Raw genomic sequence first — 27,953 nt, 5'->3', positions numbered from 1 at the left:
ATGTATGTATATCACAAATAAAATTTGTATCCCATGGTTAAAAATGTAAAATTACTCAAATAAATATGCATTCTTAATCATGTACGATGCTGCCTTATTTCTTCAACGAGATTCGGAGAAAGTACTAAATCGTTTGTAAAATTTTATATTTAATACATGTTTATTTTAAAACTACATACATATCCCGTAGAAATTTGGAGATCTTTTTAGCATTCTTTTTTAAGAAACTAAAAACAATAAAGAGTTCTAACAGCGACATAAGGGTGACAAAAATAATAGTAAATTTTGTAATGTTACAAAGTTAATTGAAAAATAATTATAATATTTATTTAACACTATAAATAAAATTTATAGCTCTTTTGTCATCATTGTATCATTCAATGATTCAAATATCAGTATTATATGAACCCTCACCTTTTTTAAAGGATTAAATCTTAAGACACTATTTATAATAACAATCCATCAATGAAATCAATGGTAATTGAATTCTAAGTAGGAGTAGCAGAAAAATCCGATCCAGCTAGAGCATGTTTTCTAAGTATTCTGGTTAGACTTGGGCTTCGGCTAAAAAGCCCAAATCCAGCTCGAAAGCCCAAAAAATATTAAAAATTTTGAAAATATATATTATTGTAATTAAAACATAACTTTTAACATATATTTAATCCACTCACAGCATATATTTAAAGTTTTAAGTCGCCCAACTTTTAAAGCCTAATCTAACAAAGAAAAAACTAAATTTTATAAACTATAAATTTGTAAAATATAATGAAAAAAGTTTTTAAAAAAATATAGAATGCATACTTCAGGCTTTTTGGCTTGGCTTTAACCAAAAAAAACAAAAACTCAATGACTTCTCCAAATGTATAGTACATGGAGATGATTTGTAAATTTTTGTACACGATTTTAATATGCATAATAGAAGAGAGGCAGCAATTCTTAGTTGATACTTTTATTTGACATATGATGTAAGAAATGAAACAAAGATTGTAACGTTACAAACTTTGCAATTCAGCATCCCAAATATCACTAGAACTTGCAATACAAGCTTTAATCTCTTCAACAACACGTCGAATTGCGGCCAGGAACACAAACGCAGAGATGGGTATTAAGATCATATTCGAACGAATGACAGGGATTGTCACAGTCAGCATTGCTTTTACAAGTGACTGCTTTTGATTCCAGTTGAGCATCAACTGCCGGCGTGGAAATATAAAACAATTCACCTGCCAAACAATTAATTAGCCTAATGCTAATAACACAACTGCAAATATAAATGCCAACCAATTAGTTGTCATATTATAGCTAATTATGCATGCATTAAAAAGATGAGGAAGAGAAGATTAAGGAACAAACATGAGCCCACCAAGAGAGTGATGAAAAATGTGGGTTTAAGTTTAAGTTCCATAATGTTTACGTAAACAGAAGTGCAATCTGAGGATAGTGATATTATTAAATTTAATATTGGTTTGGTTCGTTTAGATTCATGAGTTTCTCTAGACAGTATATATGGGGGGAAATTTAATCCATTTGACAGCTAAAAATTTCAGAAATCAAACCTCGATTTGACAAATTAGAAATTTAAACAATTAATTTTTTTTTTCCATATGCATGCAGAAAATTAGGTGCATGTAACTTCTCATATACTATATATATTCTATTAGGTGGAAGATTTTCTACTTCATTTGTATCAAATGTATGTTATCGATCAATAAATTCTTGTTTTGTTATATATACTTATAGTAGCTTATGGTAAACGAAGAAATATTAAAGATCTTCTAGCGTGTTTTGAGTTGTAAAATGTTTATAAAAAAAAATTGAGTTGTAAAGTACAATTAACTATTTTGTGTTCCATTACAGGTATTATGAAAGGTCTTTGAAGATATGGGTTTGGTTCGTTTAGATTCGTGAGTTTCTCTAGACAGTATGTATGGGGGGAAATTTAATCCATTTGACAGCTAAAAATTTCAGAAATCAAACCTCGATTTGACAAATTAGAAATTTAAACAATTGAATTTGTTCCATATGCATGCAGAAAATTAGATGTATGTAACTTGTCATATGCTATATATATTCTACTTTTAACAACACCTATGTTAATTTCAGAAATAACTTTATATATTCTTTTTTCTTAAAAAATCATATGAAAACAAAAATCTTTTATTAGGAAACTTTTTCACCAATTTAATTTGAAGCCCTTGTTCGGTACATGAGAATCAACTTTTCAATTTAAAATTTTTTGAGCTTCGTTTTCCAACTTTTTATTCTTATTATTATATGTATATACGAATTTTATAATATAGAATTCATATTATTAGTTTTTTTTATCATTCCATGGGAAAAGATATCAAAATATTACTATGAAGTAAGTTAAACTAGTAGAAAATAAAATCTAAAAACTAGGTAAGAAATACTGTAGGCCATCCTCTTGAGTGGAGCTATTTTAATTCCACAAACGTCCTTGTACACTTCTTTCTCATTAACTTTACTATGAGAGAGAGAAAAAAGAATTAAATATATATTTCTTTTATACTAAAAAAGATTGCTAGAAGCTAATCCAATATCATTTTACACGCTGAATGTGACAATTCACGTGCTTTTATATGAACGCATAAATTGAAAAAAATCAAGAGAACAAGAAGCCAAAATGGTAAGCCTTTCATAATTTGAAAATAATGAACTAAAATTTTCAATCCAACAGAAACCACTAATTTAAGAATAAAAATAAAATAAAAAATATTTTCCATACAACAACAAAACTATATTTTATTTAATAAAAATAAAACCCATGTGGGGTTAGAAGAAGAGACATGGATTGTCAAACGTGATTTGATTAAAGTTAAAAATATAAATTTAATATATAAGAATTCTTTTTGATGTGCCAATAGTTCCACTCTATTCTCTTTTTGTAGTTCTGCAAGTTTTAGGCTGAGAGTCTTAGAGGGTGTCAATAACTTTCATTAATATGCGTGTAGGTTAAACAATATCGAATTATTAGATGGACCTCGCCACCTTATATATTTTACATGTCGACCATCTCTATTTTACTTATTTTAGATGGGTGTACCTTAAAGAATTTATAAGGTAACCATCTCCTTATTTGATCTAATCCAATGACTCACCGCTTTATGTTCATATATAATTATATTTTCTTTGAAATGTTAATTGTTATTATCGAGAAGATTGCTCGAAAATCGGCACTAATTCCTACAGATGGGAGGGGAAATAAATTGTAATCGAAAATAAATTGTTTGAGTCCTCTGCGAATCGAAGACGCACCCTTAGATAAACAACTATCTTAATATAGCAGAGCAGCAATAAATTGTTTCACATGTTAATTGTTATTATCTTAATGTGGATTTAAGTTTAAATTCCATAACGTTTATGCAAGCAAAAGTGCAAAACTAAGAGTCTGAGGATAATGATATTATTAAATTTAATATAGGTTTGGTTTGTTTAGATTCATGAGTTTCTCTAGACAGTGTATATGGGGGGGAATTTAATCCACTTGACAACTAAAAAAATTCAGAAATCAAACCTCGATTTGACAAATTAGAAATTTAAACAATTAATTTTTTTTCCATATGCATGCAGAAAATTAGATGTATGTAACTTGTCATATGTTATATATATTCTATCAAGTGAGAGATTTTCTATTCATTTGTATCAAATATATGGTATCAATCAATATATTCTTGTTTTGTTATATATACTTATATAGTATCTTATAGTTAACTAAGAAATATTAAAAATCTTCTAGCGTGTTTTGAGTTGTAAAATGTTAAAAAAAAATTTGAGTTGTAAAGTATAATTAACTATTTTGTGTTCCATTATGAGTATTATGAAAGGCCTTTGAAGCTTTTGGATGTTTTTTTGACTCATTTGTCAATAAATGAAACTATTAGCACCACTTTAAACTCTTCATAAAACATCTCTTCTAAAATTACTCCGTTGATGACATATGTAAATCACACTACTTTTAACAACACCTATGTTAATTCCGCAAATAACCTTATATATTCTTTTTTGTTAAAAAATCATATGAAAACAAAAATCTTTTATTACAAAACTTTTTCAACAATTTAATCTGAAGCCCTTGTTCGGCACATGAGAATCAACTTTTCAATTTAAAATTCTTTGAACTTCTTTTTCCAACTTTTTATTCTTATTCTTATATGTGTATAAGATTCTTATAATATAGAATTTATATTATTACTTAACTTAATTTTATCATTCCATGGGAAAATATATCAAAATATTACTATGAAGTAAGTTGAACTAGTAGAAAATAGAATCTAAAAACTAGATAAGAAATACTCAAGGCCATCCTCTTAAGTGGAGCTATTTTAATTCCACAAACGTCCTTGTACACTTCTTTCTCACTAACTTTACTATACGAGAGAGAAAAAAAAGAATTAAATAAATATTTCTTTTATACTAAAAAAGATTGCTAGAAACTAATCCAATATCATTTTATACTCTGAATGGGACAATTCACATGTTTTTATATGAACACATAAATCGATAAAATCAAGAGAACAAGTAGCCAAAATAGTAAAAGACAATAAGTCTTTCATAATTTGAAAATAATGAACTAAAAATTTTAGTCCAACAGAAACCACTAATTTAAGAATAAAAATAAAAAATAATTTCACTATAACAACAAAATTATTTCTTATTTAATAAAAATAAAACCCATGTGGGGTTAGTGGAAGAGAGATGAATTGTCAAATGTGATTTGATTAAAGTTAAAAATATAAATTTAAGATATAAGAATTCTTTTAGAGGTGCTAATAGCTCCGCTCTATTCTCTTTTTGTAAGTTCTATTGTTCTAGGCGCAGGGTTCTATGAAAGTCTTAGAGGGTGCCGATAGCTTTCTTTTATGTACAGTTTCTATAAATACAACCCTTTAATGAGAATGGAGTGTGGTCCACTTAGGACCACCTCTATTTTACTTATTTTGAAAGGGATATCTTACAGAATTTAGAAGTTAACCGTCCCGTATTTGATCCAATCTAATCAAACAATCCAATTTAATTGACTTTCCACTTTATGTTAGTATATAATTATATTTTCTTTGAATTGTTATAATAGTTGAAAGTTTTATTGAGAAGATAGCTCGGAAATCAGCACTACTTCCTACTCAAAAGGGAGCGGAAATAAATTGTGATAGAAAATAAATTATTTGAGTCCTCTGCGAAGACGCACCTTGAGATAAACAACTATCTTAAATTGTGATACAATGGCCCTTAATATTATATAAAATAATGAGTATTTTAATATACGATATTAAATTTTATTAAAACATGTGTGATCAAGTAATTTTTATGTTACAAGCAATCTCAACAATGAGTTTATTGATGTAACTATGACATTTACTTAAGTATATATATTTAGTTGTGTTATTTATTACTATTATATCATATATAAATTTTACAATTGCAACTTATTTATTTGATTTGTGTTAAATAATCTACCATTATATTTTATACTTAATGGTAATAGATTTTGGAAGATTTATTTAAAAAAGATTATCACATTTCAAATTTAAAGGAGGATTGAAAAATAATTTTAAATAAAATACGCTATTTAAGTGAAATTATTTCAAACTCTAAGGATGATCATAATTATTTTATAATATTCTCCACCCCTTGCACGTTTGTTAACCATTATTTTTTTTTTTACTATAAATAGTGTGTACCATTGATTAAATCCAATGATACAAAATTAAAAACATTATTAATGATAAAAAAATTACAGCATCATAAAAAAACCCTTTTTTTAAATTGTTATAATAGTTCAGAGTTTTATCCAGAAGACACCTCGAAAATCAGCACTATTTCCTACTCGGATGGGAGGGGAAATAAATTGTGATAGAAAATAAATTATTTGAGTCCTCTGCGAATCGAAGACGCACCTTGAGATAAACAACTATCTTAATAAAGCAGGGCGGCGATGTCATTCTTCTCATTGGGTCATTTCTTCAAACGTCTTCCGTACAAACAGCTCACCCGCCATCAGAATCTATTTACGCTCATAAAACAAAAACCCAGAACCCAGTCAACAACACTCTCTTCCGTTCTCATAAAAGTTTCAGCCTGTTCTTCTTCTTCTTCTTCTTCTCCATGCACATCCTTATCCTCTATCTACCCTCCGTTAGCGGAATCTCCTTATCTCTCAGTTCGCATTTGCTGTCAAAAACTTGCCTTAGTTTGTTTCACTTTTTTCACTTGTCTGTGTTTTTAAGCATTTTGAATTAGTAATTATTTGGCATTAAAATTGAGGTGCCTTAACTTGTGTTGTCAGGATATGTTTTCTGAAGCTCTTCTATGTTTCGGTGCAAGTTCTACAAGCGTGGATGAACATGATAATGATGCTGATGAGAATTCTGATAAGGTTGAAACTTTGTATTTTAATTTCTGCCTTCTTTTTTTTCTTTTCTTTTTTTTTTATATTATTGATTCATATCTTGTAAAGGATGTTGAGAGTAACAATAAACAAGAAATGAAACTCATATCCCATTTGCAAATGTAAATTCCAATGTAATGTTACCAGTTGGCCTTAGATTTTTGTTGACTTTGTTGGCTCACTTGCTAGAAAGGTAGCCAGAGGAAAAAATTAATAATAATAATACTAAATAAGTACAAAATTTTCAATGTTTGGTATGGAATTGAAAATTGTCTTCTTTCTGTGTTAAAAGAGTGCCTCTAAAACGCCATTATAATGTTACTAGTTGGTCTTAGATTTTGTTGAATGTAGAGTGCCTTCTGAATAAAAACTACAGTTGTTTTAAATATTACTTACAGATTTGTTTTATGCAGATCTATATTGATTCCATATTTCCTGAATGCGAAGACGTGGATGAGTGCATATTAAATGCTGCTAATTCCATAGGCTTGAAAGAGATACCATGCTATGAAGTTAAAATGGGAGAGCAATGCAACTGGATAAAGAAAGCTCAGGTTTGTTTGCTCTCCTTTTTCTCTCTATCACAATGGTATAATTGGAATTATGTTATCTCAATTTGATTCTATTTTCTTACATGTTGCAGGAGTCATTTCATCCCGTTGAGGTGACAAAAGGACTATGGATTGTGCCCGAGTGGAGTACACCACCAGTATGATTATCTCACTCTCTTTGGAGGTTTTGTTGCAGTAATTTCTCATCTTTTATAGGGTGCCCTCTTCTTCGTTGCTTCTGCAGAAGTCTCATGAGCCAATTGCTTCTGAGTCTTTAAATTGCTTCAATGAGGAACCTTCATTTGGAAAATCATAATGTTGATGTAATCCCACATTAGTTAAATCTTAAATATAGCTGCTTATTTATTATTGGGCCACTCTGCCTAATGACCTAAGGTTCTAGTGAATTTGCCTGATAGTTTACGGGGAAATTCTAAAATTAGGAAGAGTAGTCCAAACACACCGACTTGGCATTCTCATTGCAAATCCGTTTGACTGCTGGAATAGTCTCCCTTGCATTTTTACTTCTTTTAATTCTTGACAAAGAAAAATTTTAGCTTTGAGCAATGGTTAACACATCGTATCAATAATATTATTTTTGCTCGCTACAGGATGTTCAAGCAACAAATATAATTTTGAATCCTGGATTGGCATTTGGAACTGGAGAGCACGCCACCACTAAGTTGTGTCTTTTGTTGTTACAAAGCTTGATAAAAGGAGGAGAACTCTTCTTGGACTATGGGACAGGTTCAGGAATTCTTGGAATTGCAGCAATCAAGGTAATCAACTATTAATTTTGCTCCGGCGGCTATAAATATTGACCCATTACTGTAGCATAATTTGTCTTTCTGTTGTACAATGTGAAACAAAGTCAATTCTTCCGTGAATGTAGTTTGGTGCTGCCATGTCTGTTGGAGTTGATATAGATCCCCAGGCAATCAAATCTGCACATCAAAATGCTGCTTTAAACAACATAGGACCTAAGAAAATGAAACTACACTTGGTTCCAGACAGAACCTTCCCGGCCTCCATGAACGAAAGGGTAGATGGAATAGTGGAAGATTTGAGCTCACACGAAATTAGAGGGATTTCTGAGACAGAGAAGTATGATGTAGTTATTGCAAATATTCTTCTTAATCCTCTGCTGCAATTAGCAGATCATATTGTTTCTTATGCTAAGCCAGGAGCAGTTGTGGGCATCTCCGGTATTCTATCTGAGCAGGTAACTTCTTTGCTAGGGTGTTAAAAGTTATCTGTATGTTATAGATGATGAGTGGCAATCAGTTCCGCAGTCAAAATTGGTACTTCAGCCCAGTTTCGAGGAGAGGGCTCTACAGTGTACAGTATTTTTGCTTCTTCAATGTTTTCTATTGTTCCTTGTCTTTTGCTGGAAAATGTTGTTATACAAAATATTATTGCCAAGAACACGATGAAGTTGCTGCTATTTATATTTCTCAACAAAGTTCTTCATAGTTATATTTAATTGGATTTTAGGCAACATGAAGCTGATTTTGTTGTTGTCATAACTTTTACGCAGCTTCCACATATCATTAATCGCTATTCAGAGTTCTTAGAAGACATATTACTATCAGAGATGGATGATTGGACATGTGTGAGTGGTACAAAGAAACGAGCTAAAGAAGATCATTAGTGTTGAACTATAATCAGACACAGTAACCACCCAAGTTCTCATCTATTTAAGTACTGCATCCTATGCTCTGATTGATTGCCAGTGCCAAATTGCCAACGTTCCCTCTCAAGCTTGTGGTGACAGGTGCTCTCTAGGCGCCAGTTGCTGCTGAGAATCAAAACCCAAAATGTCCAGAAGTTTCGAAAAAACTTTCAGTGAAGTTCCAATATATTTTAACTTCAATAAAGTTGACTTCAGTAAAGCTATATTGAATGAACTTTTCTAGAAAAGCACAAGGTCTTGCAATTGTCCTTTGGAAATGTTCTATTCATTTTTGTGATGCCCAACTTCTCTTGAACATGTGAAAATGAAGAACTTCCTCAAAAGGAAGATTCTAAAAGCACAATTAAGAAAAATTTAAGAATGGCTCAAAAAGAAAAACATTGAGGAAACAAAATTAGATTCCAAAATAAATGTCAAGCATTAGGAGAATATTATTACCCATATTAGAATGATAGAATCAGTTTTACATCAGTCAAAAGGTACTGTAAACACATTTCAATAGAGGAATGAAAACTACATATTTCCTGAAGCTATTTCAATTTTCAAACTGCTTTTGGAAGTACTTCCCAAGATGTTTTTTCCAACATTTCCTTCAAAGATCTGTCTGGACCTCAATACAGCCTTTTCCCATGCTGACGAAGGAACTTTCAATTACCGTGATCATGATGAACCAACTAATAACAGCTCACCCAGACAGGAATTAATCACACAGGGAGAAAACAATCTAAAGATCGTAAATGCGGAAACCTAAGAAAAACTACTTTCAAATAAACAGCATTACCATTAGTCATTTATTTTTGTTTTTAATAGTTACCACACACCCATTCCAACACAAATTTAACCTAATCTCCCTCCAAGGTCGGTGTAAGAGAGATTGAAGCACGTTAAACAACAATACCTAACGAACCTAATACAAGCCTGAATTCTCTAATTACTATCGTAAGTATAAAAGTAAAGGAGGTAAACCCCAAATTAATTATCAACCTATTTAGATTATCAACTAATGACTTTTATCTGGGGTTGTTAGACACTTCAACCAAAATCATATAGATTAAACATCACCGCTTGAGCTGTCTCCGAGCCAAAGCGGGGGCTTTCTTGGGGATGTAAACTTTGTAACTTACCTGGCCAAAATAACGATAATGTTATCAGACCATGGCATATTATAAATTTTTAGTGCAACATTAGCTTCTTATAGTTTAGAGATAAAGCTCTATAGTGTAAAGTCTATGACAAGTTAAAATGCTCACCTCTACCATTTCACCACCCCGCATCACAGTCATAGTCTTCTGCTGATACTGTGAACCTTCATTGGTTTCATCTTGTGGTTTCTTTGAGCTAGTACCTCCACAAGCCAATTGTGTGCAAGAAGAAGGATCATCAGAGGCAGAGACATTTTTAGTTTCCTTATCATTATTATTGTCACCAAGGGGATTCACAGTTGGCGTAGCTTCTACCATAGTCTTATCCACATTGTCCCTAGCGATGGAATCTGCTTGAGGAGGTCCTTGCAAAGTAAATAATTGTTTCTTGGTGGTGCTAGTACTAGATAATTCTGGCTTTGATACTAATACAACTGATGTTGGGTTATTAGTCTCAGAACTAACGTGCCCCTTGGGGTTACTAGCAAGAGCCAGCAGATCTGGTGGGTACTGAACATCATGCTTAGCAGACCCTTTGCCATTATCATTCCTGTCAGAAATCTTGTCATTATTTATTGAAAGATCAGCAGAAGCGCTGCTCCGCTCCGCTGCGTAGCTTGCACCTAAAAGTTCATCACCATCTCCATTGGAGAATCTATTTTCTGAGGATCTGGAATTTATGGTGGAGGGTGTGTTCACTTCACAAGAAATCACATCTTTCTGAGTAATAGGAACCTTTGCATCTGCTTGGTAGCCCCTCCGGATTCTTAGATTTTCCAAGGCCTTTTGTCTTAATATTGATTCCAAATCATAACCATCAACACTGCCAGAATCCTGGTTCCTTTTTCCCTTTACATCATCATTCATCTCAACCCTATCGCAGCTAGGATTGCTTCCATCATGACCCTCACCGTTCCTGTGACTTTCTGTGACTTTACAGGTTCTGATGTTAGAAACAACAGCTTCTCCCTTTACAATTTCTTCATGCTTTTTCTCTTCAGATGCAACATGTGAATTATGGACTAATTCCCTCTTACTACCTGCATCAATACTATCATTGCTTCTGCTAGAAGGGTAATCATCATGATCATATACCATCACTTCTTTATGCTCATCATTGAACATCCCTGTCACGTCCTCTCCTTCTCTGACAACAGTGATAACCGATCTGAGCCGCCTCGAATTAGCCTCACCTGCTAATTTATCCTCCACATTATGATCACTATATTCACTAAATTGACTGCATAACGAAGAACTTCTCGACCTTGACCTCCTGCTTTTGCTTTCGTTTTTCCCCTTCACCAGTCTCTTCCCATCTTTATATTTCCTCTCAGACCTGCCTCTATTCTTCTCAATTTCACGCTCATCACTGCTACTGTTACACGTTGAGCAACTCCACGACCCACTACTTGAGGAACTAACACTCACACCTCTCCTAGACTTCTTCTTCTTCTTCTTCTTTTCAAGCCTTTTCTTTTTCACCTGAAAGTCATCATTTTTCTTTGACCCTTTCCGCTTTTTAACATGCGGAGAATCCTCAATCCTTTCACAACTAGAGGACCGTCTTCGCCTCTTTTTACTGACCTTAACATCTTTCTGCATTCTAGAACGAGACCTTTTACTCCTATAATCACCCTCAGAACTAGAAGATGAAATAGACACTGAACTCCTTGAACCATCACTATCACTTGAATAAGAAACAGAATCATCACAACAGCGAACCTTCTTTAAGTTATTACTTCTCCTGGTTCTACTTTTTCTTCTTTTCTTAATTTGAACCTATACATCCAACACACATCCATAAAAATTAAAAAAAAAAAAAAGTTCGGCTTCTATGAAAGAATTAAACTTTGTTCAGAAAATACTTCAACCAATCATAATTATTAATTAATATTTCATCAATTACGAATAGTGCCTCATTGAATTACTTCGCTAAGCAAAGTAAAATCTGCCAATCTTTGAAGTACAATTGATAGAACATGAAAATAATAGTAGAAAGCAAAAGGAGAAAGAAATTACCTGAGAGGAAATCTTGGATCGTTTCTTCTTCTTAAGAGAAGAAGAAGGTGACTTTCCCATTGGGGTTTCTTTATTTGACCTGCAATAACCCAAAAAAAAAAATAAACCAGAGCGCGTTAATGGGTTTTTAAAATCTTAAACAAAAAAATGTAGAGGGAAGAAGGCCGGTAATGGTAATTGGTAAAAGGCGACTGCTTTGCTCTCTCTCTCTCTCTCAGAACACAACACAAGAAAGAAAAAAAGCTACCGATCGTGCCCAAATAATTGATTCAGCAGCACCCAGACGACCGCTGGGAATTAGGAGTTATGACCGAACGATTGCGTTTTACAACTGTAACTTCCAGGTCCATTGATTTGGATCATGGGCCTAGGAAATCGTATTCTATATTTGTTTGCAAAATTAATATTTTAAGTAGGGTTAAGTTATGATTCGTATTCTCTAACTTAGAGTAACTTTAAAGTAGTCATGTCTTTTTAAGTATGGTTTAAAGGTAAGACCAAATAATAGTTATTAAAAAAATTGTTTATAGGTTCAAGTGAATCTTATCAAATTTTTTGAGACATTAAACAAGGTGTATTATAGTATTTAAGTTCATATTTGATGTTATTAATAAGCGGAGAGAAATTTACTCTAATTTTAAAGGGAATGAGACCCAAAAGGCTTGAACTCATTCCTTCAACATATGTTGAAGACATGAGTATCACTGAACTATAAACACGTATTTAAGTTTATAATTGTTATTGAATAAACCTCTTTTAATAATGAGAAAAAAGCTCAATGATACATTAAAAAAAAAAAGGGTTCTCATCCACTGTCGTCTTTGGTACTTTGGTTCTTTTAACAACCTAGAAAATAGGTTGTGAAAAGAACAATAATACTAATTATTAACAAATCAACAAGGTTTTGTGATTGCTACCTGTCTCATATTATTTTCTTTTATACCCTTTAAAATAAGATAATATTGAGATAATATAAAATTAAAGGTAAATTCTTGTTTAGTCCATATATATATATTAGATTAAGTACACATTTAGTCCCTAAATTTCGAAAAATGTCTCAAGACACCCTTACTATTAAATATTTGACACTCATACCTTTATTTTTTTTCTTTACTTTTACGACAATATCCTTACTGCAATTTTGGGAACATTAACTAATTTATCTACAAAAAAATTAATTAATTAATAAATTAACCAATATTTTTTACTATCATATTAGCCAATAGTCATTTATTAGCAATTTAACCAATAATTATGAGTTTGAGAGAATTAGTATTTTCATACCCTTACAACAATCTTACTAATAATTATTTATAAATTAATTAATACCAACCAACTTAAAAAAAATGTTTAACACCTTTGCAATAATCCTGCTAAAAAAATTGTATTTATTTTTATTTTAGTTTTAGGATTAATTTAATAACTAACTTTTTATAGATAAATTAATTCATGTCCCCAAGAGTGTTGTTATAAGGGTATTATTTTAAAAGTCAGAATAAATGAGGACAAAAGTATAACACAGCTGAATAAATAAGGACAAAAGTGTAACATATTTAATATAGCGGAAATGCCTTCAGGAACTTTTCAAAATGTAAAAAGTAAATGTATACTTAAGCCAAAATTTGAAAACTAAAGGGATATTTACCCTAACATTTAACACATCAGATTGTAAAAATAATGTTTGTACAAAAGTTTACATATGTAGCAACTAGCAAGCAAGCATTACTCCTTTAACAGAATCATAGGCAGAATCAAACGGCCAGGAAGGCCGGAACTACATTATGGCTCTCCTCATGTACCCAATGTTTGCAAAAGTTAGAAGACACAATGTGTGAGAGAAATATGAACCTGGAAAATGGAACAGATAACACAAAAGTACATTAGCACTACTTGTCCACGAGATTCGAACTAAAGTGCTAAGGTTGTCCCAAAAAGGTATACAGCCCATACATATATATACAATAGAAGTGCATCTGTTCTTATTGTCAAAATATTTGGTACAACATTTTGTAGAAATGAAGCTACAAACTTTGCAGTTTCTGAGCTTCACTCTTCAGCGTCACTCACACTTGGACGGGTATCAATGTAGACTTCTGTTGAAAAGTCGATTTCATCGACAATCCTCCCTCTATTATATATAGAAACACATATAGTTACAGTGTAAATAAAACTGCCAGCTGGATGCCAACCGCCAAGCCAAAAGAAAAAGGGTATTTGAATGTATAAAAGAGAGACATATCTCATGTACCTTTCGAGAACAAATTTTCCTTCTTTGTACTTTTGGCTCTTCTCGCGTGCTGACTCCTGTAGGGGAATGATAAAAAATACAAACAAGAAGTTAGCACGATCCTTCCCAAAATATAGGTGTGTGTATGTGTTAAGTACAATGTATGTGTGCAAACATGCGAGAGAGAGAGGGATACATATTTCCACCCAACGATTTGACCACAAGAGCAGCAAAATATGTCTGCTACAGTATGCATTCCCGAGAGCATCAGCCTCTCCTCCGAAGCTCCAACTGTGATGTTCACACTGAAATACAAACTCCATACCATTACAAGTAAACTCAAGAGTGTCCGTCTTGATTACGATTTGCTCCTCTGAATATAATTATTAAAAGGATAGATAACAAAATGGTAGCCAACTTGACTTCTTTCTTGCATGATAGATGGAAGAAAAACAAGATCACTTGTATGTATTCTCAGCCTCTTATCAAACAAGTTAAATGATTTTCCAAAGAATGACAATGGATAAGACCCATTTGAACTCATTTCATTGAGAAAATGATCATTGGCACAGGTTTCAAGATTGCACAGCTCCATATTTCTACGACTGATACTAGCAAGAGTAAATTCTCAACTTGCCCCATATGTCAAAATAAAACAAAGTTCTCAACATACAAGTGCATTTAATATATCATACACCATTCCATGGATTGACATAATGTAATATTAAAAAACAAAGATTTCAAACATGGCCACATGGGTAGGAGAACACATAAAACTTGGTTCTTGTTTTGAGAGTTTCAGACATCTGTAACAATCTAATAGCAGTATATCTTTACATCATTGCAGAGTTTATGAAAGAATTTCAAAAGATTTGGGTCATACTGCAGACAAAAATCATTTGAATAGTGCCAATAAAAAAAAAAAATTTACATGCAGTTAAAGAACATCATGATTGTTAATGCTTTCAAAAGGAACAATAAAGAAAACATGGATCACAACCAAGTAAAATGAACAGTAAAACTAGCATAATTCTTCATAAATTAACAAAGTTTTGTGTTGAATCTATCCACAAAGGAACTTACGCGCTATTGAAGAGATATGCTTTCCCTCTGCGACAATGAAAAGCCTGACCAAGTCAACCAAAACGAATTTATCAGTCAAGCACAGCGCTACAATTACATCATCTGTGTATAAATTAACCAAGAAGAATCAGCAATTTAAAAGCAAGTCAGACAAATGCAAGAAATAAACAAAAATTGCATCATTAGGACTTCCCGCTGAAGATATAAATTTGATGAAGTAGTGTATGACCACACCTAGAAAAAGAGGGCTAAGGCTGAAGTCAGCTTATCCGCTTGTCCTAGAAATGGAGTATCGGTCCAGGAGATTGAAAAGCAGCTGAGGGTGCAGAACTTGACTTTCATCCATGATGTGATGGGTCAAAGATTACTCATTTAAGCTTCACAGCCGATTTACATTCCTTTTTAATATGGGAAGCGGAAATCTATCAGGTTTTCTTAAAGGGGAGTTTTTTATGGATCTTTTGTAAGATTCTGGGTCATATGCGAGCAAAAATAAAAATGTTCTTTGGAAGCTTTCTAGGAGAAGTTTAAGCTTAAAAGCTTTTGAGGAACTTAAACTTTCTGACAAGGATGTCAAGCTTCTGATTGATAAGATTACAGCAAAAAGTTAAATATTCAGCAACTTTCTTTCATATGCTGGTAGATGGCGATCAGTTCAATCTATTTTGTCTACAATTCAAGTTTACTAGAATAGTGTGGTTATTTGACCAAATCAAGTGAAGAACAAAGCAGACTGGGTTTGCAAAGCTTTGTTGTGGGATGATCCTTGGAAGGCTTTGTTGAAACAGAAAATAAAGTGGACTGTGTTAGAAGCACAAACTCCACTAAAAGGGACAACCAGAAGGAGCTTGCTAAATTCCTAATTGGAATTCAGTTATAGAAACAGGCATTTGGATACGTGGAGCCTCTTTAGTTGTCTCAAAGATGAATGCAAAACTATTTTGTGCAGCATTTACCATTACCAACTTGAATAAAATTTACGAAAAAAAGTTGGTGCCAACTCCATACTTTAATGATTCATCTGATGTCAGTGGCATTCTCGTTCCGCCCTGTTTATGGCAACAGCTTTCTCCAAAAAGTCATCAGCAACCCAACCTTGAATTATCTCCTTAATCCTTACTCTCACCACTGAGCACAGTGCAATTATCAGGGCCAGAATACCAAAAAGATGGCCATTACAGAGGCTCATTTGTATGGCTGCAACTGCAAGACCTCAACGTAGTTTGGGTAGGAAAGCAGTAAACAAAATCACCACCAAGTAGATAAGCCCACCTCCCTCGACATTTTCAATACATATGGTGAATCTTTATTCCATTCGCCGAGGACATAATTTCGAAACACACCATGATTAGATTAAACAGGCACCCCTGCCTATACCAAGATCATGTACAATTTTTAATTAACTTAAGCAGGTTTCAATGCATTCAATTATGTACCATCTTTCAAGTGAAGGTTTCTAATTTCTACACCATTCATGATTTCACATGCAATTCTGATCTTCTAATAAACAACACATTATTAATTAAGAGCACATAATCAGCAAAAAATGTTACTTCTCATGTTCCATCAACTACTTGAACGCATAGCAAACAATTGAAAGACAGTAATAATAATAAAAATAATAATAATAATAAACATAATTAAGTACCCGGGAAACAAGATCTTCAGGAAGGGCCAAGTGGGTTCTGCAGAACTTGCATCTGTAGGACCTTCCATCTAGCTCCACCACAAATATTCTTCCCATTTTTTTTTTTTTTAATCTTTTTGCTCGTTGCAACTGAAATCTGTAAATCCCTTTTATCTTTTCGCTTCTTGTTCTTGTAACTCAAACGGCTGCCTTGAGTTCAGTTTTGGATTCAGACAGTGTTTAAGATAAGACACGACGCATTTTTTCGGCTTTCAGGATCTGTTGCTGACATTGCCCGGTTAGTTTCGTGACGTCGCATGATTGGGCTTGCTTCTGTTTCAGATGTTAATAGCCCACATATCCCTTCAGATTGGATCGAGTATATTTTGTTGTCAAAATTGCTCTCCAATATTTTATATTTTGTTGCCAAAATTACTCGCCAATATTTAGTATGTGTAAATCACTGCTTCTGCATCTGAAAAGGATTGGTGTAATTGAAAATCCGTGGGTGTACTTAGCAGCTTTCCCCGGTGTCAATTGACCCGAGCTACGTTGTGTGCTAATTTTTCAATAAAATATTAACCGTGGGAGAGAGTTTTGAGTGGTAGGGACATAATGAATTAGTTGTTTACTAAAAATAATATGTAGACTACTAATTAAAGGTAGACAATGAGCCGTGCCGTCTCCGTGCCGTGCTAAAAAAAATCCATTAATTTTTTTTTCTCTAAGCTCACAATCACATGCCCAACGTATTTAAAAAAGTCCATATGTCCAGCATGTTTAAAAAAATCATGTATCTGGCGTGTTTTATTTAAGTTCACGTGGCTGACATACTTTTTAAAACTCATCAGCCTAATAATAATAATAATAATAATTTATTATCAGTTTATTATAATTTCACAATTATATATTTAATTTCACAATAACTAATCATAACACAATAATATATAAATTTAATTCCATAGATCATAATAATGATCAATTAAAATTAAAATTACAATCTTGAAATAACAATTACTTAAATTAAATTTTACTAAAAAAATATATTAAAATTTTGAATTTCAAGATATTTGTAAAATTATAACATTTTATATTTACTTTTCATTAAAAATTTTTTACTTTGATATACTTTGGTCCATGTGCTATTTATGGGCCACGGGCCGCGTGCTAACCCACCAATGAAGCGTGCTTGTTATGTGCCTTTTCGAGTGTCTTACTTTGGCCCATCCTCTAATCGTGATGTGTTTTGGCCTCCTCTAATTGTGCCGTACTTTTTAAGGCACATGTGTCTAAAATTTTAAGCCTGGTCCAGCCAACATGTGTGTCCTACAGAAACGTATTCGTGCCATATAGACACGTGCCGTATGGACAAATGTCATGCCACATGCCACCAGACTCATTAACCATCTCTACTTGTAATTAATTAATATAAAAAAAGAAAGAATTTTATTTACATGAGAATAGCTCAACTAATTTGACTCTTGCAGCGGAAATGAGAGGTAAAATGATTTATTCCCCCTCATACTAACTTACCTACCTTTGAGGTAAAATCGAGACGCGCGTTGCGTAATTTCCCTAACATGTCACTCATTGAAGTATAAGTCGTCATCTCTTTTGAAAACTAATTACTGATTAGAGATTTAATATTAAATTACTTAATTTCATCTTTTCGTAGTCCTTAAAGTGAACGTTGGCCCTCTATACGACCAAACAAATTTAGACAAAATCTGTTTCAAATATACATTTATATTTAACATGCATAGTTGTAGATGTTATTAAACTAGATTAAACTTCTTGAAATGTCACAAGAAGTCCGGTATTTGAGTGAGTGGGAAAAGAACATAAACAATTCTTAATTTCTATATCTTTCTAATTTTTTACGTCGCATTCATCTATCTGAACTTAAATCTTTTTATGAATGAATGATTTTCGACAGTTGCTGCGTTTTTTTTTCTATTCATTGAGGTGTAGTTCTAATTGGGTGCACTAATCAATTTTTTTTTTTTAAAAAAAAAAAACAATTCCGCACCATTCGTGTTCAAAGTTTAAAGTTTTCTTTCAATTGGGTATCACAATCCAAACAAATCGTAAACTATATTAATTAATCATCAAATTCTATACGTATGTGTGGAGCTGGCTAAGTTACAGCATCTGTAACTTACAAATGCTGCTTCAGCCAACCCCCAACCTTGCATTTGCATTGCTTTTTCTCTGTAAGTGGGGACACGTGTGCTATTCGCTTTGGGTTTGTATATGATACAGATGCTGTAACATAGCAACCTCCGTTTGTTTCGTAGTGCTTTCTTCTACTTGTCCAATGCTCTCAGTCATCGTCACAAAAGGCCAAAACCCCCACCGAAGGCAGCATTTTTTAACTAACACGCCCGTTACACGACAGCCCAATGAACTGCAGCTTTAATGCGGGTCACTCACTGGAGTCGGAGCGAACCTTTCCCTATCCGCTAAACTCTCAGCTGTTGCTTCTCTTGGAAGCACGTCCGCAGGCTAACACGTGGCTAATTTCCGTGCGTTAGCCGACGGCCAGCCATCAGCTGTCTGTCGTCTTCGACACGTCACCACCAAACCGCCCGCTTATAGTTTTTCAAACATTCGTACAGATACCATGTGAATCTTTACACGTGGAGACAGACGACTGGTGGGAGAGGTATTGGCTTGATGGCTTCATTATTAAAGAAAGAAAACCGCGGTGTTCGTTGATTCCAGACGACGACAGGCAGTCCGGGACCCACAAAAAAATGCGGCTGCCGCGCCTTTTCTCGCGAGACTGATTCACACGTGGATCCATTGAAAAATAAACACTTTTGAAAGTGGTTTTTGTTTTTTTATTTTTAATAAAAATATTGGTATTGTTTTTGGTCTTTGATTTTTTTAGATTGAGCGCAATTAAAATTTTGTATTCTTACTTTATTCGCCTTTACCGCCATTTTGGGTGTTTTCTTCTTGTTTTTTTTTTAGTTAATACTTTGTGTTCACTCCTCTAACCAAGAATAATACATTTATGATTACTTTATTTTTTTCATTAGAGCGAATATTAAATTTTTTATTATCATCTGACATTTCTTGAACACGTAAATAATAATTCTATATTTCGATTATAATGAAAAGTTTAGGATAATTCTTATTAAATTCTTTGTAAAATACACTTACGTAAACCAATCCTACACATTAAGAATTTGTTTATTAAATATTTAAAATCTGAAATTTTATTCATTTCATTTTTAAAAAAAATTGACTTATTTAACTTTTTATAATTTATGTCTGATTTTCATATATTTACATCTAAATAGAAAAAGTAAATTTTTTTTATTGTTATATGAATAAAAAAATGTTTGAATGTGAATTAAATATTATATCCCCAAATTATCTTCGTGAAATATATTTATTTCTTAAACTATAAGACCTAATCTTTTTTTCATTTATTTGACAAAGACATAAATGTTAAATAATGATGTTTAAATTTTTTAATAAAAATAAATAAAATTCATTTACATTTGAATATTTAAAAAAATGTGCCATTTAAATATTTATATTCAGATTTTAAAAAAAATCAATATGTTCTTATTTTAAATTAAAAAAATAAACGCTACCTAACTTTCATAACTAAAACTTGAAAACAACAAAAAATCTAGTTCGAATGAATTAAGTATGCCACCAAGCCACCGATAGCCAATGCCATTAACCGTTTCAAGTCCTCTCCATTTTGAAAGTTCAATCATTTATTTTTTTCTATAATTTGTGAATAAGACTTTATGTAGTTATGAGTATATTACAAGTCAATTATTTCAAATTTTTTTATAAATTTCAGATTGTAATATTTGTAAATTATAACATTAAAAGAAAAATAATCTGTTAATGTTAAAAACAAAAAACGAACATGTTTTAGAAAAATGAATAAAATATTCTTTAGAAAAAAAAAACAATTGCTTTCCAATCGGACGGTGGAGGTTCGCAATAATTTAACTCGTATCCCGACAAGTACCTTGTGAACACGGAATTAGTCTTCCATGGCCCCCACATTTGGACGCCTATCGCGGAACACGCTGATTCGGTGTCGTATAACCCAGCGGCGGTTTCACTGTCGGTGCCGCCTAATAATTAATAATTAGCAAAATCAATAAATAAGAAAAACCAAGAAACAGCCAGCCACAAGAAACTCATTTCAAGTTAAATGATGACTCTCCCACCACACGCTTTCCATTTTCATTACCAACCGTCTGATTTGAAACACCCTAGGAATCGTTTGATGGGCAGACATGATAACAAAAGAAAAACAAGTAACAAAGTTCGAGAATCACGAGGAGATTTAAGTGGGGCCCACTTTTGTTTCTCGCCATGAAGCCGCCCCTCTTACCCGCTACTGAATTAAAAAAAGTAATTAAATCAAGTGGGGCCGCAAGGGGTGACGTAAGCGGAAAAAATACTAGTAGCGTAAGCTGCTGAACGCCGATTCTCTCGCCGTTTCGCAAAGCATGGCTTCTAAGTATTGCATCTCACGACCCGACAGCGCCGGCGAGGCGGCGACATGTTTGTACTTGAATCACACCTTTTTTTTAATTAAAAAAAAATTAAAATTCTACACGTAAAATGTAGTAAATAAACAAAAATAAAATTTTTAAAATTTAATTAACAATTAGCTTGATTGTAGTAAATAAATATAACATAAATTTTAATTGTTGCATTTATGGGGATAGAAGATGGGATACTATATTCTAAAAAAGTATGTCATATCTCTTCAAGCTTGATTGAGGACTCCCAATTTAGGCACCATCAGATGAAAATAAGTAAAAAAAAGTTACTAATAGGGGTATAAAACTAATAACAAAATCTTATCAAGACATTCTTTTTCATTGTTAAGTAAATGAAATAAATATTACGTTTCGATTGTAAAACATATCCAGATAGTCTATGAGAAGTGACAGTTCTTACTGCATTCAAAAGTAATGAATAAACTTTAGAATTTAGTATTTTCAAACCGTCCTCCATATTTGGGTTGATGATTTATTTTTTTATCTTCCTAATAAAAATAAAAAATATATATTTAAATTTTAAAAAATAATAAGTCAATATTTACACCAAACATAAACAGTTTTCATCTTTGTTCATCGCCAGAGTACAATAATTTAACCAAAAAAAAGGGTTTTAATTTTATTCATGCATGTATTTGACTTATCTGATTTACATCTTTTTATTTGGTTTTCTCGGCAACCAAACATAGGGCATTAATTAACTTGAAAAGATGGAATTGTTTTTATGATGAACGAGAAAATCATTGAATTTGACTAAAACACTTAACACTCAAAATCAAACATAGATCATAAAAAAGGGTTCTCACTTCTCTTATATCATTTGACTAAGCATTAAACACATATATATATATATTTCTAACGGCAGCAGTTAAAAACAACGTGGAGTAACCGTCCTAGATTTTCCAGTTGCAAAAACAAAAATACGAAGATCGACCAAAGGATCTTGCTAGGGTCACTATATACACATCACCATCGCCGTACACGTCAGCATTAGCTTCAGTCCAAAAACTCAAGCCACTTCAGGTGGAGGAGGGAGATTAAGATCAAGATCAAGATCAATCAATCTTCTCTCAGACGAACGAGGATCGTAATCAACGACGACCGATGACGAATCGGAGTCGCTCTGGGTCCCGCCGGGATAAAAACCAACACAGCGTGCATCACGGTGAGTCGCAACAGTACCACCGGAGGAGAAAACGTCGAAGAAAAGGACCGGACGCGCCGTGGCGACTGGGAGGCACGCGCCGGCATTACGGTAGCTGTTGAGAGCTAGGTTTAGCTGTGGCAGCGGCTGTGGCTGTGGCAGCAGCGTCGGCGGAGGAGGAGAGGATGACTCCACGGTGCTGCTCTGGCTGGGGCTGCGGGCGAGGGTGCCAAGGATTTCGTTTGGCGTTGGGAAGTTTGTCTTGGCTTTGGCGCCGCGGAACTCACGCGCTGCTGCGTCGTAGGCACGTGCTGCTTCCTCGGCGGTGTCGAAGGTGCCGAGCCAGACGCGGGTTTTCTTCCCCGGGTCCCGGATCTCGGCGGCGTAACGCCCCCACGGCCGCTTCCTCACTCCTCTGTATCGGATCTCCATATCCTTCGAATTCGGATTCGGGTTAGAGGATGGTTTGTTGAGCTTATCTCTCGGAGCCATTTTGAACAGAGGAGCAAGTTGTTTGTTAGCTCTTGAAGGAAACGAACGAGAGCAGTGGCGGCTTTTATAGAATAATATGCGGGGAAGAGAGAGAGAATGTGTGTGTGTGTGTGTGCGTGTGTGTTTGTGTGTGTTAAAGCGACACCGCTTTTGTGGGCGCTTGTTGTTGGGTACAGTAAAAGCAAGAGATGTGGTGTGGCTTCCCTTACACGAACTAATATTCAGTTCAATTATGTTGCCTAATGAGACTACGCCACGTTGTGACCTTAGGGATTCTTGTTATCGTTGCATGGTCGAAATATTTAAGAAATTTTCTATCTTATCTTATGGCATTCAATAATCCTTACGCACCTTATATTTAGTAGACATTTATTTATTGAGTAATGATACAACCACAAACTTTTGTACAAATTTATTTTGTACAAACTGACGTGGCATTAATTCATTGGTTAAATAAAAATATAAATTAATAAAAATAAATTATGTGGGCCAAGTGATATTTAATTCAACCAATCTTATCATGCCACATCAGTTTGTACAAAATAAGTTTGTACAAGAATTTGTGGCTGTATCATTATTCTTATTTATATGACACCAGGATTAAATGCCGATATTTTTAAACGAATTTTTTACGTAATTAATTTTTGATGTACATGCACTAACTAAAATGGCCCTGGATGTTTATATTTACATTGTTGAAAAAAGAAAAAAAATATATTAATGAGAGCCTGTATTTAATGAAAGCCTACTGAAAACGCTAAGGGCGCAAGCACGCCACTCACGTGCTACGGCGCTTCGCTTTTTCACTCGGCGCGGTCAACGATGACTTTGACTCTGCTGTTCCAAAAAAAAAATTATGGGCTCCAGACGCCCTGCCGCAGCCAAACGTAGTGGGTCCACACTAGACATGATAAATGTTGAGCCCCCTTACTAGTAGACGCGTGGCACGCGGTTTCCCTAAGGAAACGTGGCAGCAGATAAGTCCAAGGGCGGCTATGATAACGGCGGTTATGACGGCAAGTCTGTGTGCCGCTTTCTGTTTCTCTTTTTTAACAAGAACGGGAATAACGGCGGTTCATCTATTTTTAGATTTTTTCTTTTTCTATTTTTGATTGATGATTTGTCGGCTTTCTCCGTCCTCTGGCCGCGTAAATCGGATCGTATCCATCCACCCGATCCCGCGGAGATGTTGACTCACCAGAATCGGACGGCTATTATGGTGATTCCCGTTGTGATTTGACACGTGTAGATAAGAAGTCGTCGTACAGACATGGGAATGAAAATAGTCAGTGCTGCTTCATATGAAATTCTGCCACGTGAATTTTTTAAATACTAGTGGACAACTTAATTATTTTAAAATTTTAAATTAACATATTTTTTCAAGGTGTGACTTAAAACTCTAGGATGCAATATCTGCACCATACATCCATCCATCCATATTTTTTTTTTTTTAGGATTTTCTTAAGTAATAGTTATTATAATTTATACTTAAATTTTGTAGTATAAAAATAAATAAAGAGCAGAGACACTAGATGAATCAATGATGAATTTTATTTAACTGTAAGCTACATTTATGTGACGCCCCAAACTAAGTGTAGTTTAGTAAACCAATAGAAACAACACCCCCACTCGTTGAAAACTGAAACAATTGTCCAAATTTAGCAGAGAATAATTCAATGTTGCAAATGGCAGAGAGCTCAAAAATATTAATGAGTTAACTTGTATTTGTATGGGTTTGGAAGCATGAACTTGAAGATAAGCTTCTTATTTATTTAATTTTTACCCAATTAAACATAATCTTTAATTTTAATTTTAAACAACCATGGGATGCTTTGTAAAAAGAATAAAAAAATATAAATATAAATAAAAACACACGCACACTACCATTGGATTAAGAGTGCGTTTGAGATTGAGATACTATAATTTTTAAGGTACAGCTGCTGTGGAAAAAAAAAGTGTAATTATGAAATTAAAGTTAATAACATATAGTAAATGTAAATTTTAAATAATAATGTTGATAAAATTATTAAAAATATAATAAATTTTTCATTATACAAGTAAAAAATTATATCAACATACCTTCCAAAATACAACAGCTAATGTTTACCAAATACTTTAGTACTGTAACTTTTAAGTTACAGTTGTCCAACTTCAATTTTAAACGCACCCTAAGTGACCTTAGATTAGAATTTTCATACCTTAAATTTGTGATTTTTTTTTATAACAATTTTGTAAGAAAAGTACTTATATTAACTATCGTTAGGCAGTATCTATTGATACTAAAGAATTTAATTCTTTTTGCCAAAGGTTAGGGGCAAATGTAATTACCTACAACATTGCTTTATCTCATTCCATCTCTCCACAAATTAAATGGGACCATGATATTTGGATTGCTGATTACAATAATATTGCTTTTTTCTCGCCAAAGTAAATTCATAATATTAGTTGCAATCCAACACTAGGTAGGGAATATATATATATGAATAAAAATTTCAATTCCTAATTGAGATTCGGGATTTTGTATCGATGGAGATGGGATTGATCCACATTATTAGGACCAATTTAAAAGCAATGGGATTCGGGATTGAAATTGAACCCAATTGTAATTTTGGGACAGGATTAAGATTTATCTCAAGATTTCATAGGATCCCAATCTGCTCAATTATTTAACAAACAATGTGTTCAATTTTATTTTTTCTTTAACATTATTAATTATATATTGTGTAATTTGCAATGTTCTTTATTTTTTTCAATTATATTGGAGATAATGTTAATTGAACTGTTAATGGAAACACATATATTTTATATATATTAAATTTTTAAATTAAATCTAATCAAAGCATGTAAACAAAATTAAAATATTAATTGAGGTGGGCCATTCGGGATATTTGTGATAATTGAGAAGGGACGGGATTTTGAATCGTCTGTAATTAGTTTTAACTTTGATCCCACAACTACAAATTCTTGGCCATCCCAGCTCATTGTCATCTCCATATTTAGGGGACCTATTTAATTAAAGGGATAAATCTGTATTTTTTTGAAAAAATATAAGAAGTTAGGGATTCAGATGTAATTACACATTCTCAAAATAGAATCAATCCAAACGTGGCTCGGGTAAAACCGACGAACAAAATGCGTTCCCGATTTCGACAGTTGAAAAGAATTTACCGGGAACACTTCCAACAGAAATTCAAATTCCATTCTCAATTAACAACCCAATTCTCAAAACTTCAATCTTGCAACTCGGTTACATCACATAAAACCCTAATCCCCATTATCAATTTGCAAGCCAGAAACTCTGAGTTTCTTTTTCTGGGCAGAATCGAAACAGCTCAGTTGGTTCATTCACTCGCTAATTCTGATGAAAAGTCCGAGTTTCAACGTTACCCAGGTGATGAAATAGCAATAAATGTTCAAAATATTCTCAAGACCTGTAGCGTCAGCACAAAAGGAGAAATTGAGAAAGCTCTGAACCAATGTGAGCTTACACTAACTGATGATTTGATTGTAAATGTTATTAACCGTTATCGTTTTGATTGGGAAGCAGCTTATACATTCTTCAAATGGGTGTCTAGAGAAGGTGATTATTCACCCGGGTCTAATGTTTTCAATGCGATCCTTGATGTTCTTGGGAGAGCGAGGCGTTTTGTGGAGTTGATACAAGTGTTTGATGAAATGCCTGACCTAGTGAATGAGAAAACTTATGGAATCTTGCTTAATAGATATGCAGCTGCACATATGGTAGAGGAAGCAATTGGTGTTTTTGATAGGAGGAAAGAGTTTGGGGAATTGGATGATTTGTCTGCTTTTCAGAATCTATTGTTGTGGTTATGTAGGTACAAGCATGTTGAAGTGGCTGAAACTTTTTTCGAGTCTGAGAAGAATGAGTTTGGTTATGATATAAAGACAATGAATATTATTCTCAATGGATGGTGTGTGTTGGGGAATGTTTATGAGGCAAAAAGGTTTTGGAAAGATATAATTAAATCTAAATGTGAGCCAGATTCTGTTACTTACGCAACTTTCGTAAATGCACTAACCAAGAAGGGGAAATTGGGGACAGCATTGAGGTTGTTTCAAGCTATGTGGGAGAAAGGTCGTAAACCTGATGTGGTTACTTGCAACTGTATCATTGATGCACTTTGTTTCAAGAAAAGGATTCCTGAAGCTTTGGAGGTTCTTAGGGAAATGAAGAATAGAGGTTGTCTCCCAAATGTCACAACTTACAACTCGCTGATCAAGCATCTATGCAAGATTAAGAGGATGGAAACGGTTTACGAGTATTTGAATGAAATGGAGCAGAAGAATGGAAGCTGTTTGCCTAATGAAATAACTTTCAATTACCTGCTCAAGTCTTTGAAGAAACCCGAGGAAGTTCCTTGGGTATTGGAGAGAATGGAGAGAAATGGATGCAAGATGAGCACTGACACATACAATGTGATTTTAAAGTTGTATGTAAACTGGGATTGTGAAGACAAAGTAAGACATACATGGGAAGAGATGGAGAAAAAGGGGATGGGACCTGACCAGCGATCTTATACCGTTATGATTCATGGGCTGTATGACAAGGGAAGGTTAGAGGATGCTCTATCTTATTTCCATGAGATGAGATTGAAGGGAATGGTACCCGAGCCAAGGACTGGGATTTTGGTGAATGATATGAACATCAAGTTGAAAGAGAGAGGGGAGCAGGGCAAAAAGGTGATAAAACTCACAAGTCTAGGACTAAAAGGGAATGCATGAAAGAAAAAGGGAGATGAAATCTTGATATTGGGGAATTCCTATGAAGCACAAAAATTCCGAAAAAAAAAAAAAATGTTTTTCCAGTTTAGGAGTTAGTATTATACTCTTATTTGAGAAATTTTTCTAGTTGAGTTATAACAGTCCCTGCTAGTAGTTATAATTATATTATGGAATAAACGCTTTGTCTGAGTTTCTCAGTTTACATCCATCAAAAGATGTCATAAGCTATTGTACCTATTCAGCTTATACTCGGTAAAGCTTAACGTGGTTGCTATTGTA

At 33.5% G+C, this 27,953-nt stretch overlaps 5 protein-coding genes across 8 annotated transcripts; 2 read left to right on the top strand and 3 right to left on the bottom strand.

Annotated features, from left to right (window-relative positions):
* Positions 1-5,820: 5,820 nt before the first annotated feature.
* LOC102614754 (uncharacterized) lies at positions 5,821-8,877 on the top strand. 2 transcript variants are annotated; one of them, XM_006464735.4, is made up of 7 exons: positions 5,821-6,208; positions 6,305-6,394; positions 6,820-6,960; positions 7,050-7,115; positions 7,569-7,736; positions 7,850-8,179; positions 8,495-8,877. In XM_006464735.4, exons 1-7 carry the CDS (start codon positions 5,954-5,956, stop codon positions 8,606-8,608), a joined length of 1,164 nt encoding a protein of 387 aa, XP_006464798.1. In that variant the 5' UTR covers positions 5,821-5,953; the 3' UTR covers positions 8,609-8,877. The 2 variants fall into 2 exon arrangements, with proteins under 2 accessions (XP_006464798.1, XP_052291576.1); XM_052435616.1 differs by having other exon boundaries at positions 6,068-6,230.
* Positions 8,878-9,057: 180 nt separating this feature from the next.
* LOC102615532 (uncharacterized) lies at positions 9,058-12,150 on the bottom strand. Of its 2 annotated transcripts, none has more exons than XM_006464739.4 (3): positions 11,812-12,150; positions 9,901-11,571; positions 9,058-9,324 (listed from the first exon to the last, which is right to left on the bottom strand). In XM_006464739.4, the coding sequence occupies exons 1-3, from the start codon at positions 11,869-11,871 to the stop codon at positions 9,298-9,300; spliced, it is 1,758 nt and encodes a 585-aa protein (XP_006464802.1). In that variant the 5' UTR covers positions 11,872-12,150; the 3' UTR covers positions 9,058-9,297. The 2 variants fall into 2 exon arrangements, with proteins under 2 accessions (XP_006464802.1, XP_052291572.1); XM_052435612.1 differs by having other exon boundaries at positions 9,058-9,774; positions 11,812-12,145.
* Positions 12,151-13,338: 1,188 nt separating this feature from the next.
* LOC102616046 (protein yippee-like At5g53940) lies at positions 13,339-17,126 on the bottom strand. Of its 2 annotated transcripts, none has more exons than XM_006464740.4 (5): positions 16,770-17,126; positions 15,122-15,165; positions 14,235-14,343; positions 14,060-14,115; positions 13,339-13,659 (listed from the first exon to the last, which is right to left on the bottom strand). In XM_006464740.4, exons 1-5 carry the CDS (start codon positions 16,863-16,865, stop codon positions 13,563-13,565), a joined length of 402 nt encoding a protein of 133 aa, XP_006464803.1. In that variant the 5' UTR covers positions 16,866-17,126; the 3' UTR covers positions 13,339-13,562. The 2 variants fall into 2 exon arrangements, with proteins under 2 accessions (XP_006464803.1, XP_052297817.1); XM_052441857.1 differs by having other exon boundaries at positions 13,556-13,939; positions 16,770-17,113.
* A 4,958-nt stretch (positions 17,127-22,084) lies between these two features.
* Positions 22,085-22,983, bottom strand: LOC102616520 (ethylene-responsive transcription factor 4). The gene has a single exon (XM_006464742.4). It carries the CDS (start codon positions 22,929-22,931, stop codon positions 22,305-22,307), a length of 627 nt encoding a protein of 208 aa, XP_006464805.1. The 5' UTR covers positions 22,932-22,983; the 3' UTR covers positions 22,085-22,304.
* A 3,055-nt stretch (positions 22,984-26,038) lies between these two features.
* Positions 26,039-27,953, top strand: LOC102630881 (putative pentatricopeptide repeat-containing protein At3g15200). Its single transcript, XM_006464838.4, has one exon. The coding sequence runs from the start codon at positions 26,064-26,066 to the stop codon at positions 27,672-27,674; it is 1,611 nt and encodes a 536-aa protein (XP_006464901.1). The 5' UTR covers positions 26,039-26,063; the 3' UTR covers positions 27,675-27,953.

This window comes from Citrus sinensis, chromosome 1, assembly GCF_022201045.2.
Source record: "Citrus sinensis cultivar Valencia sweet orange chromosome 1, DVS_A1.0, whole genome shotgun sequence".
Lineage (NCBI taxonomy): Eukaryota > Viridiplantae > Streptophyta > Magnoliopsida > Sapindales > Rutaceae > Citrus > Citrus sinensis.
Note: the sequence above shows the minus strand (reverse complement) of the source record. Positions and strands in the feature narration are given on the sequence as shown.

Coding starts and splice junctions, on each gene's coding strand:
- LOC102614754 (XM_006464735.4), top strand. CDS start 5,954: ATGTCATTCTTCTCATTGGGTCATTTCTTCAAACGTCTTCCGTACAAA. Junction 6,395..6,819: donor CTGATGAGAATTCTGATAAG/GTTGAAACTTTG, acceptor TGTTTTATGCAG/ATCTATATTGATTCCATATT. Junction 8,180..8,494: donor CCGGTATTCTATCTGAGCAG/GTAACTTCTTTG, acceptor ACTTTTACGCAG/CTTCCACATATCATTAATCG.
- LOC102615532 (XM_052435612.1), bottom strand. CDS start 11,871: ATGGGAAAGTCACCTTCTTCTTCTCTTAAGAAGAAGAAACGATCCAAG. Junction 11,572..11,811: donor GATCCAAGATTTCCTCTCAG/GTAATTTCTTTC, acceptor TTGGATGTATAG/GTTCAAATTAAGAAAAGAAG. Junction 9,775..9,900: donor GGGGTGGTGAAATGGTAGAG/GTGAGCATTTTA, acceptor TATTTTGGCCAG/GTAAGTTACAAAGTTTACAT.
- LOC102616046 (XM_006464740.4), bottom strand. CDS start 16,865: ATGGGAAGAATATTTGTGGTGGAGCTAGATGGAAGGTCCTACAGATGC. Junction 14,344..15,121: donor GCATATCTCTTCAATAGCGC/GTAAGTTCCTTT, acceptor TTTGTATTTCAG/TGTGAACATCACAGTTGGAG. Junction 13,660..14,059: donor GGAAAATTTGTTCTCGAAAG/GTACATGAGATA, acceptor TCCATTTTCCAG/GTTCATATTTCTCTCACACA.
- LOC102616520 (XM_006464742.4), bottom strand. CDS start 22,931: ATGGCTCCGAGAGATAAGCTCAACAAACCATCCTCTAACCCGAATCCG.
- LOC102630881 (XM_006464838.4), top strand. CDS start 26,064: ATGCGTTCCCGATTTCGACAGTTGAAAAGAATTTACCGGGAACACTTC.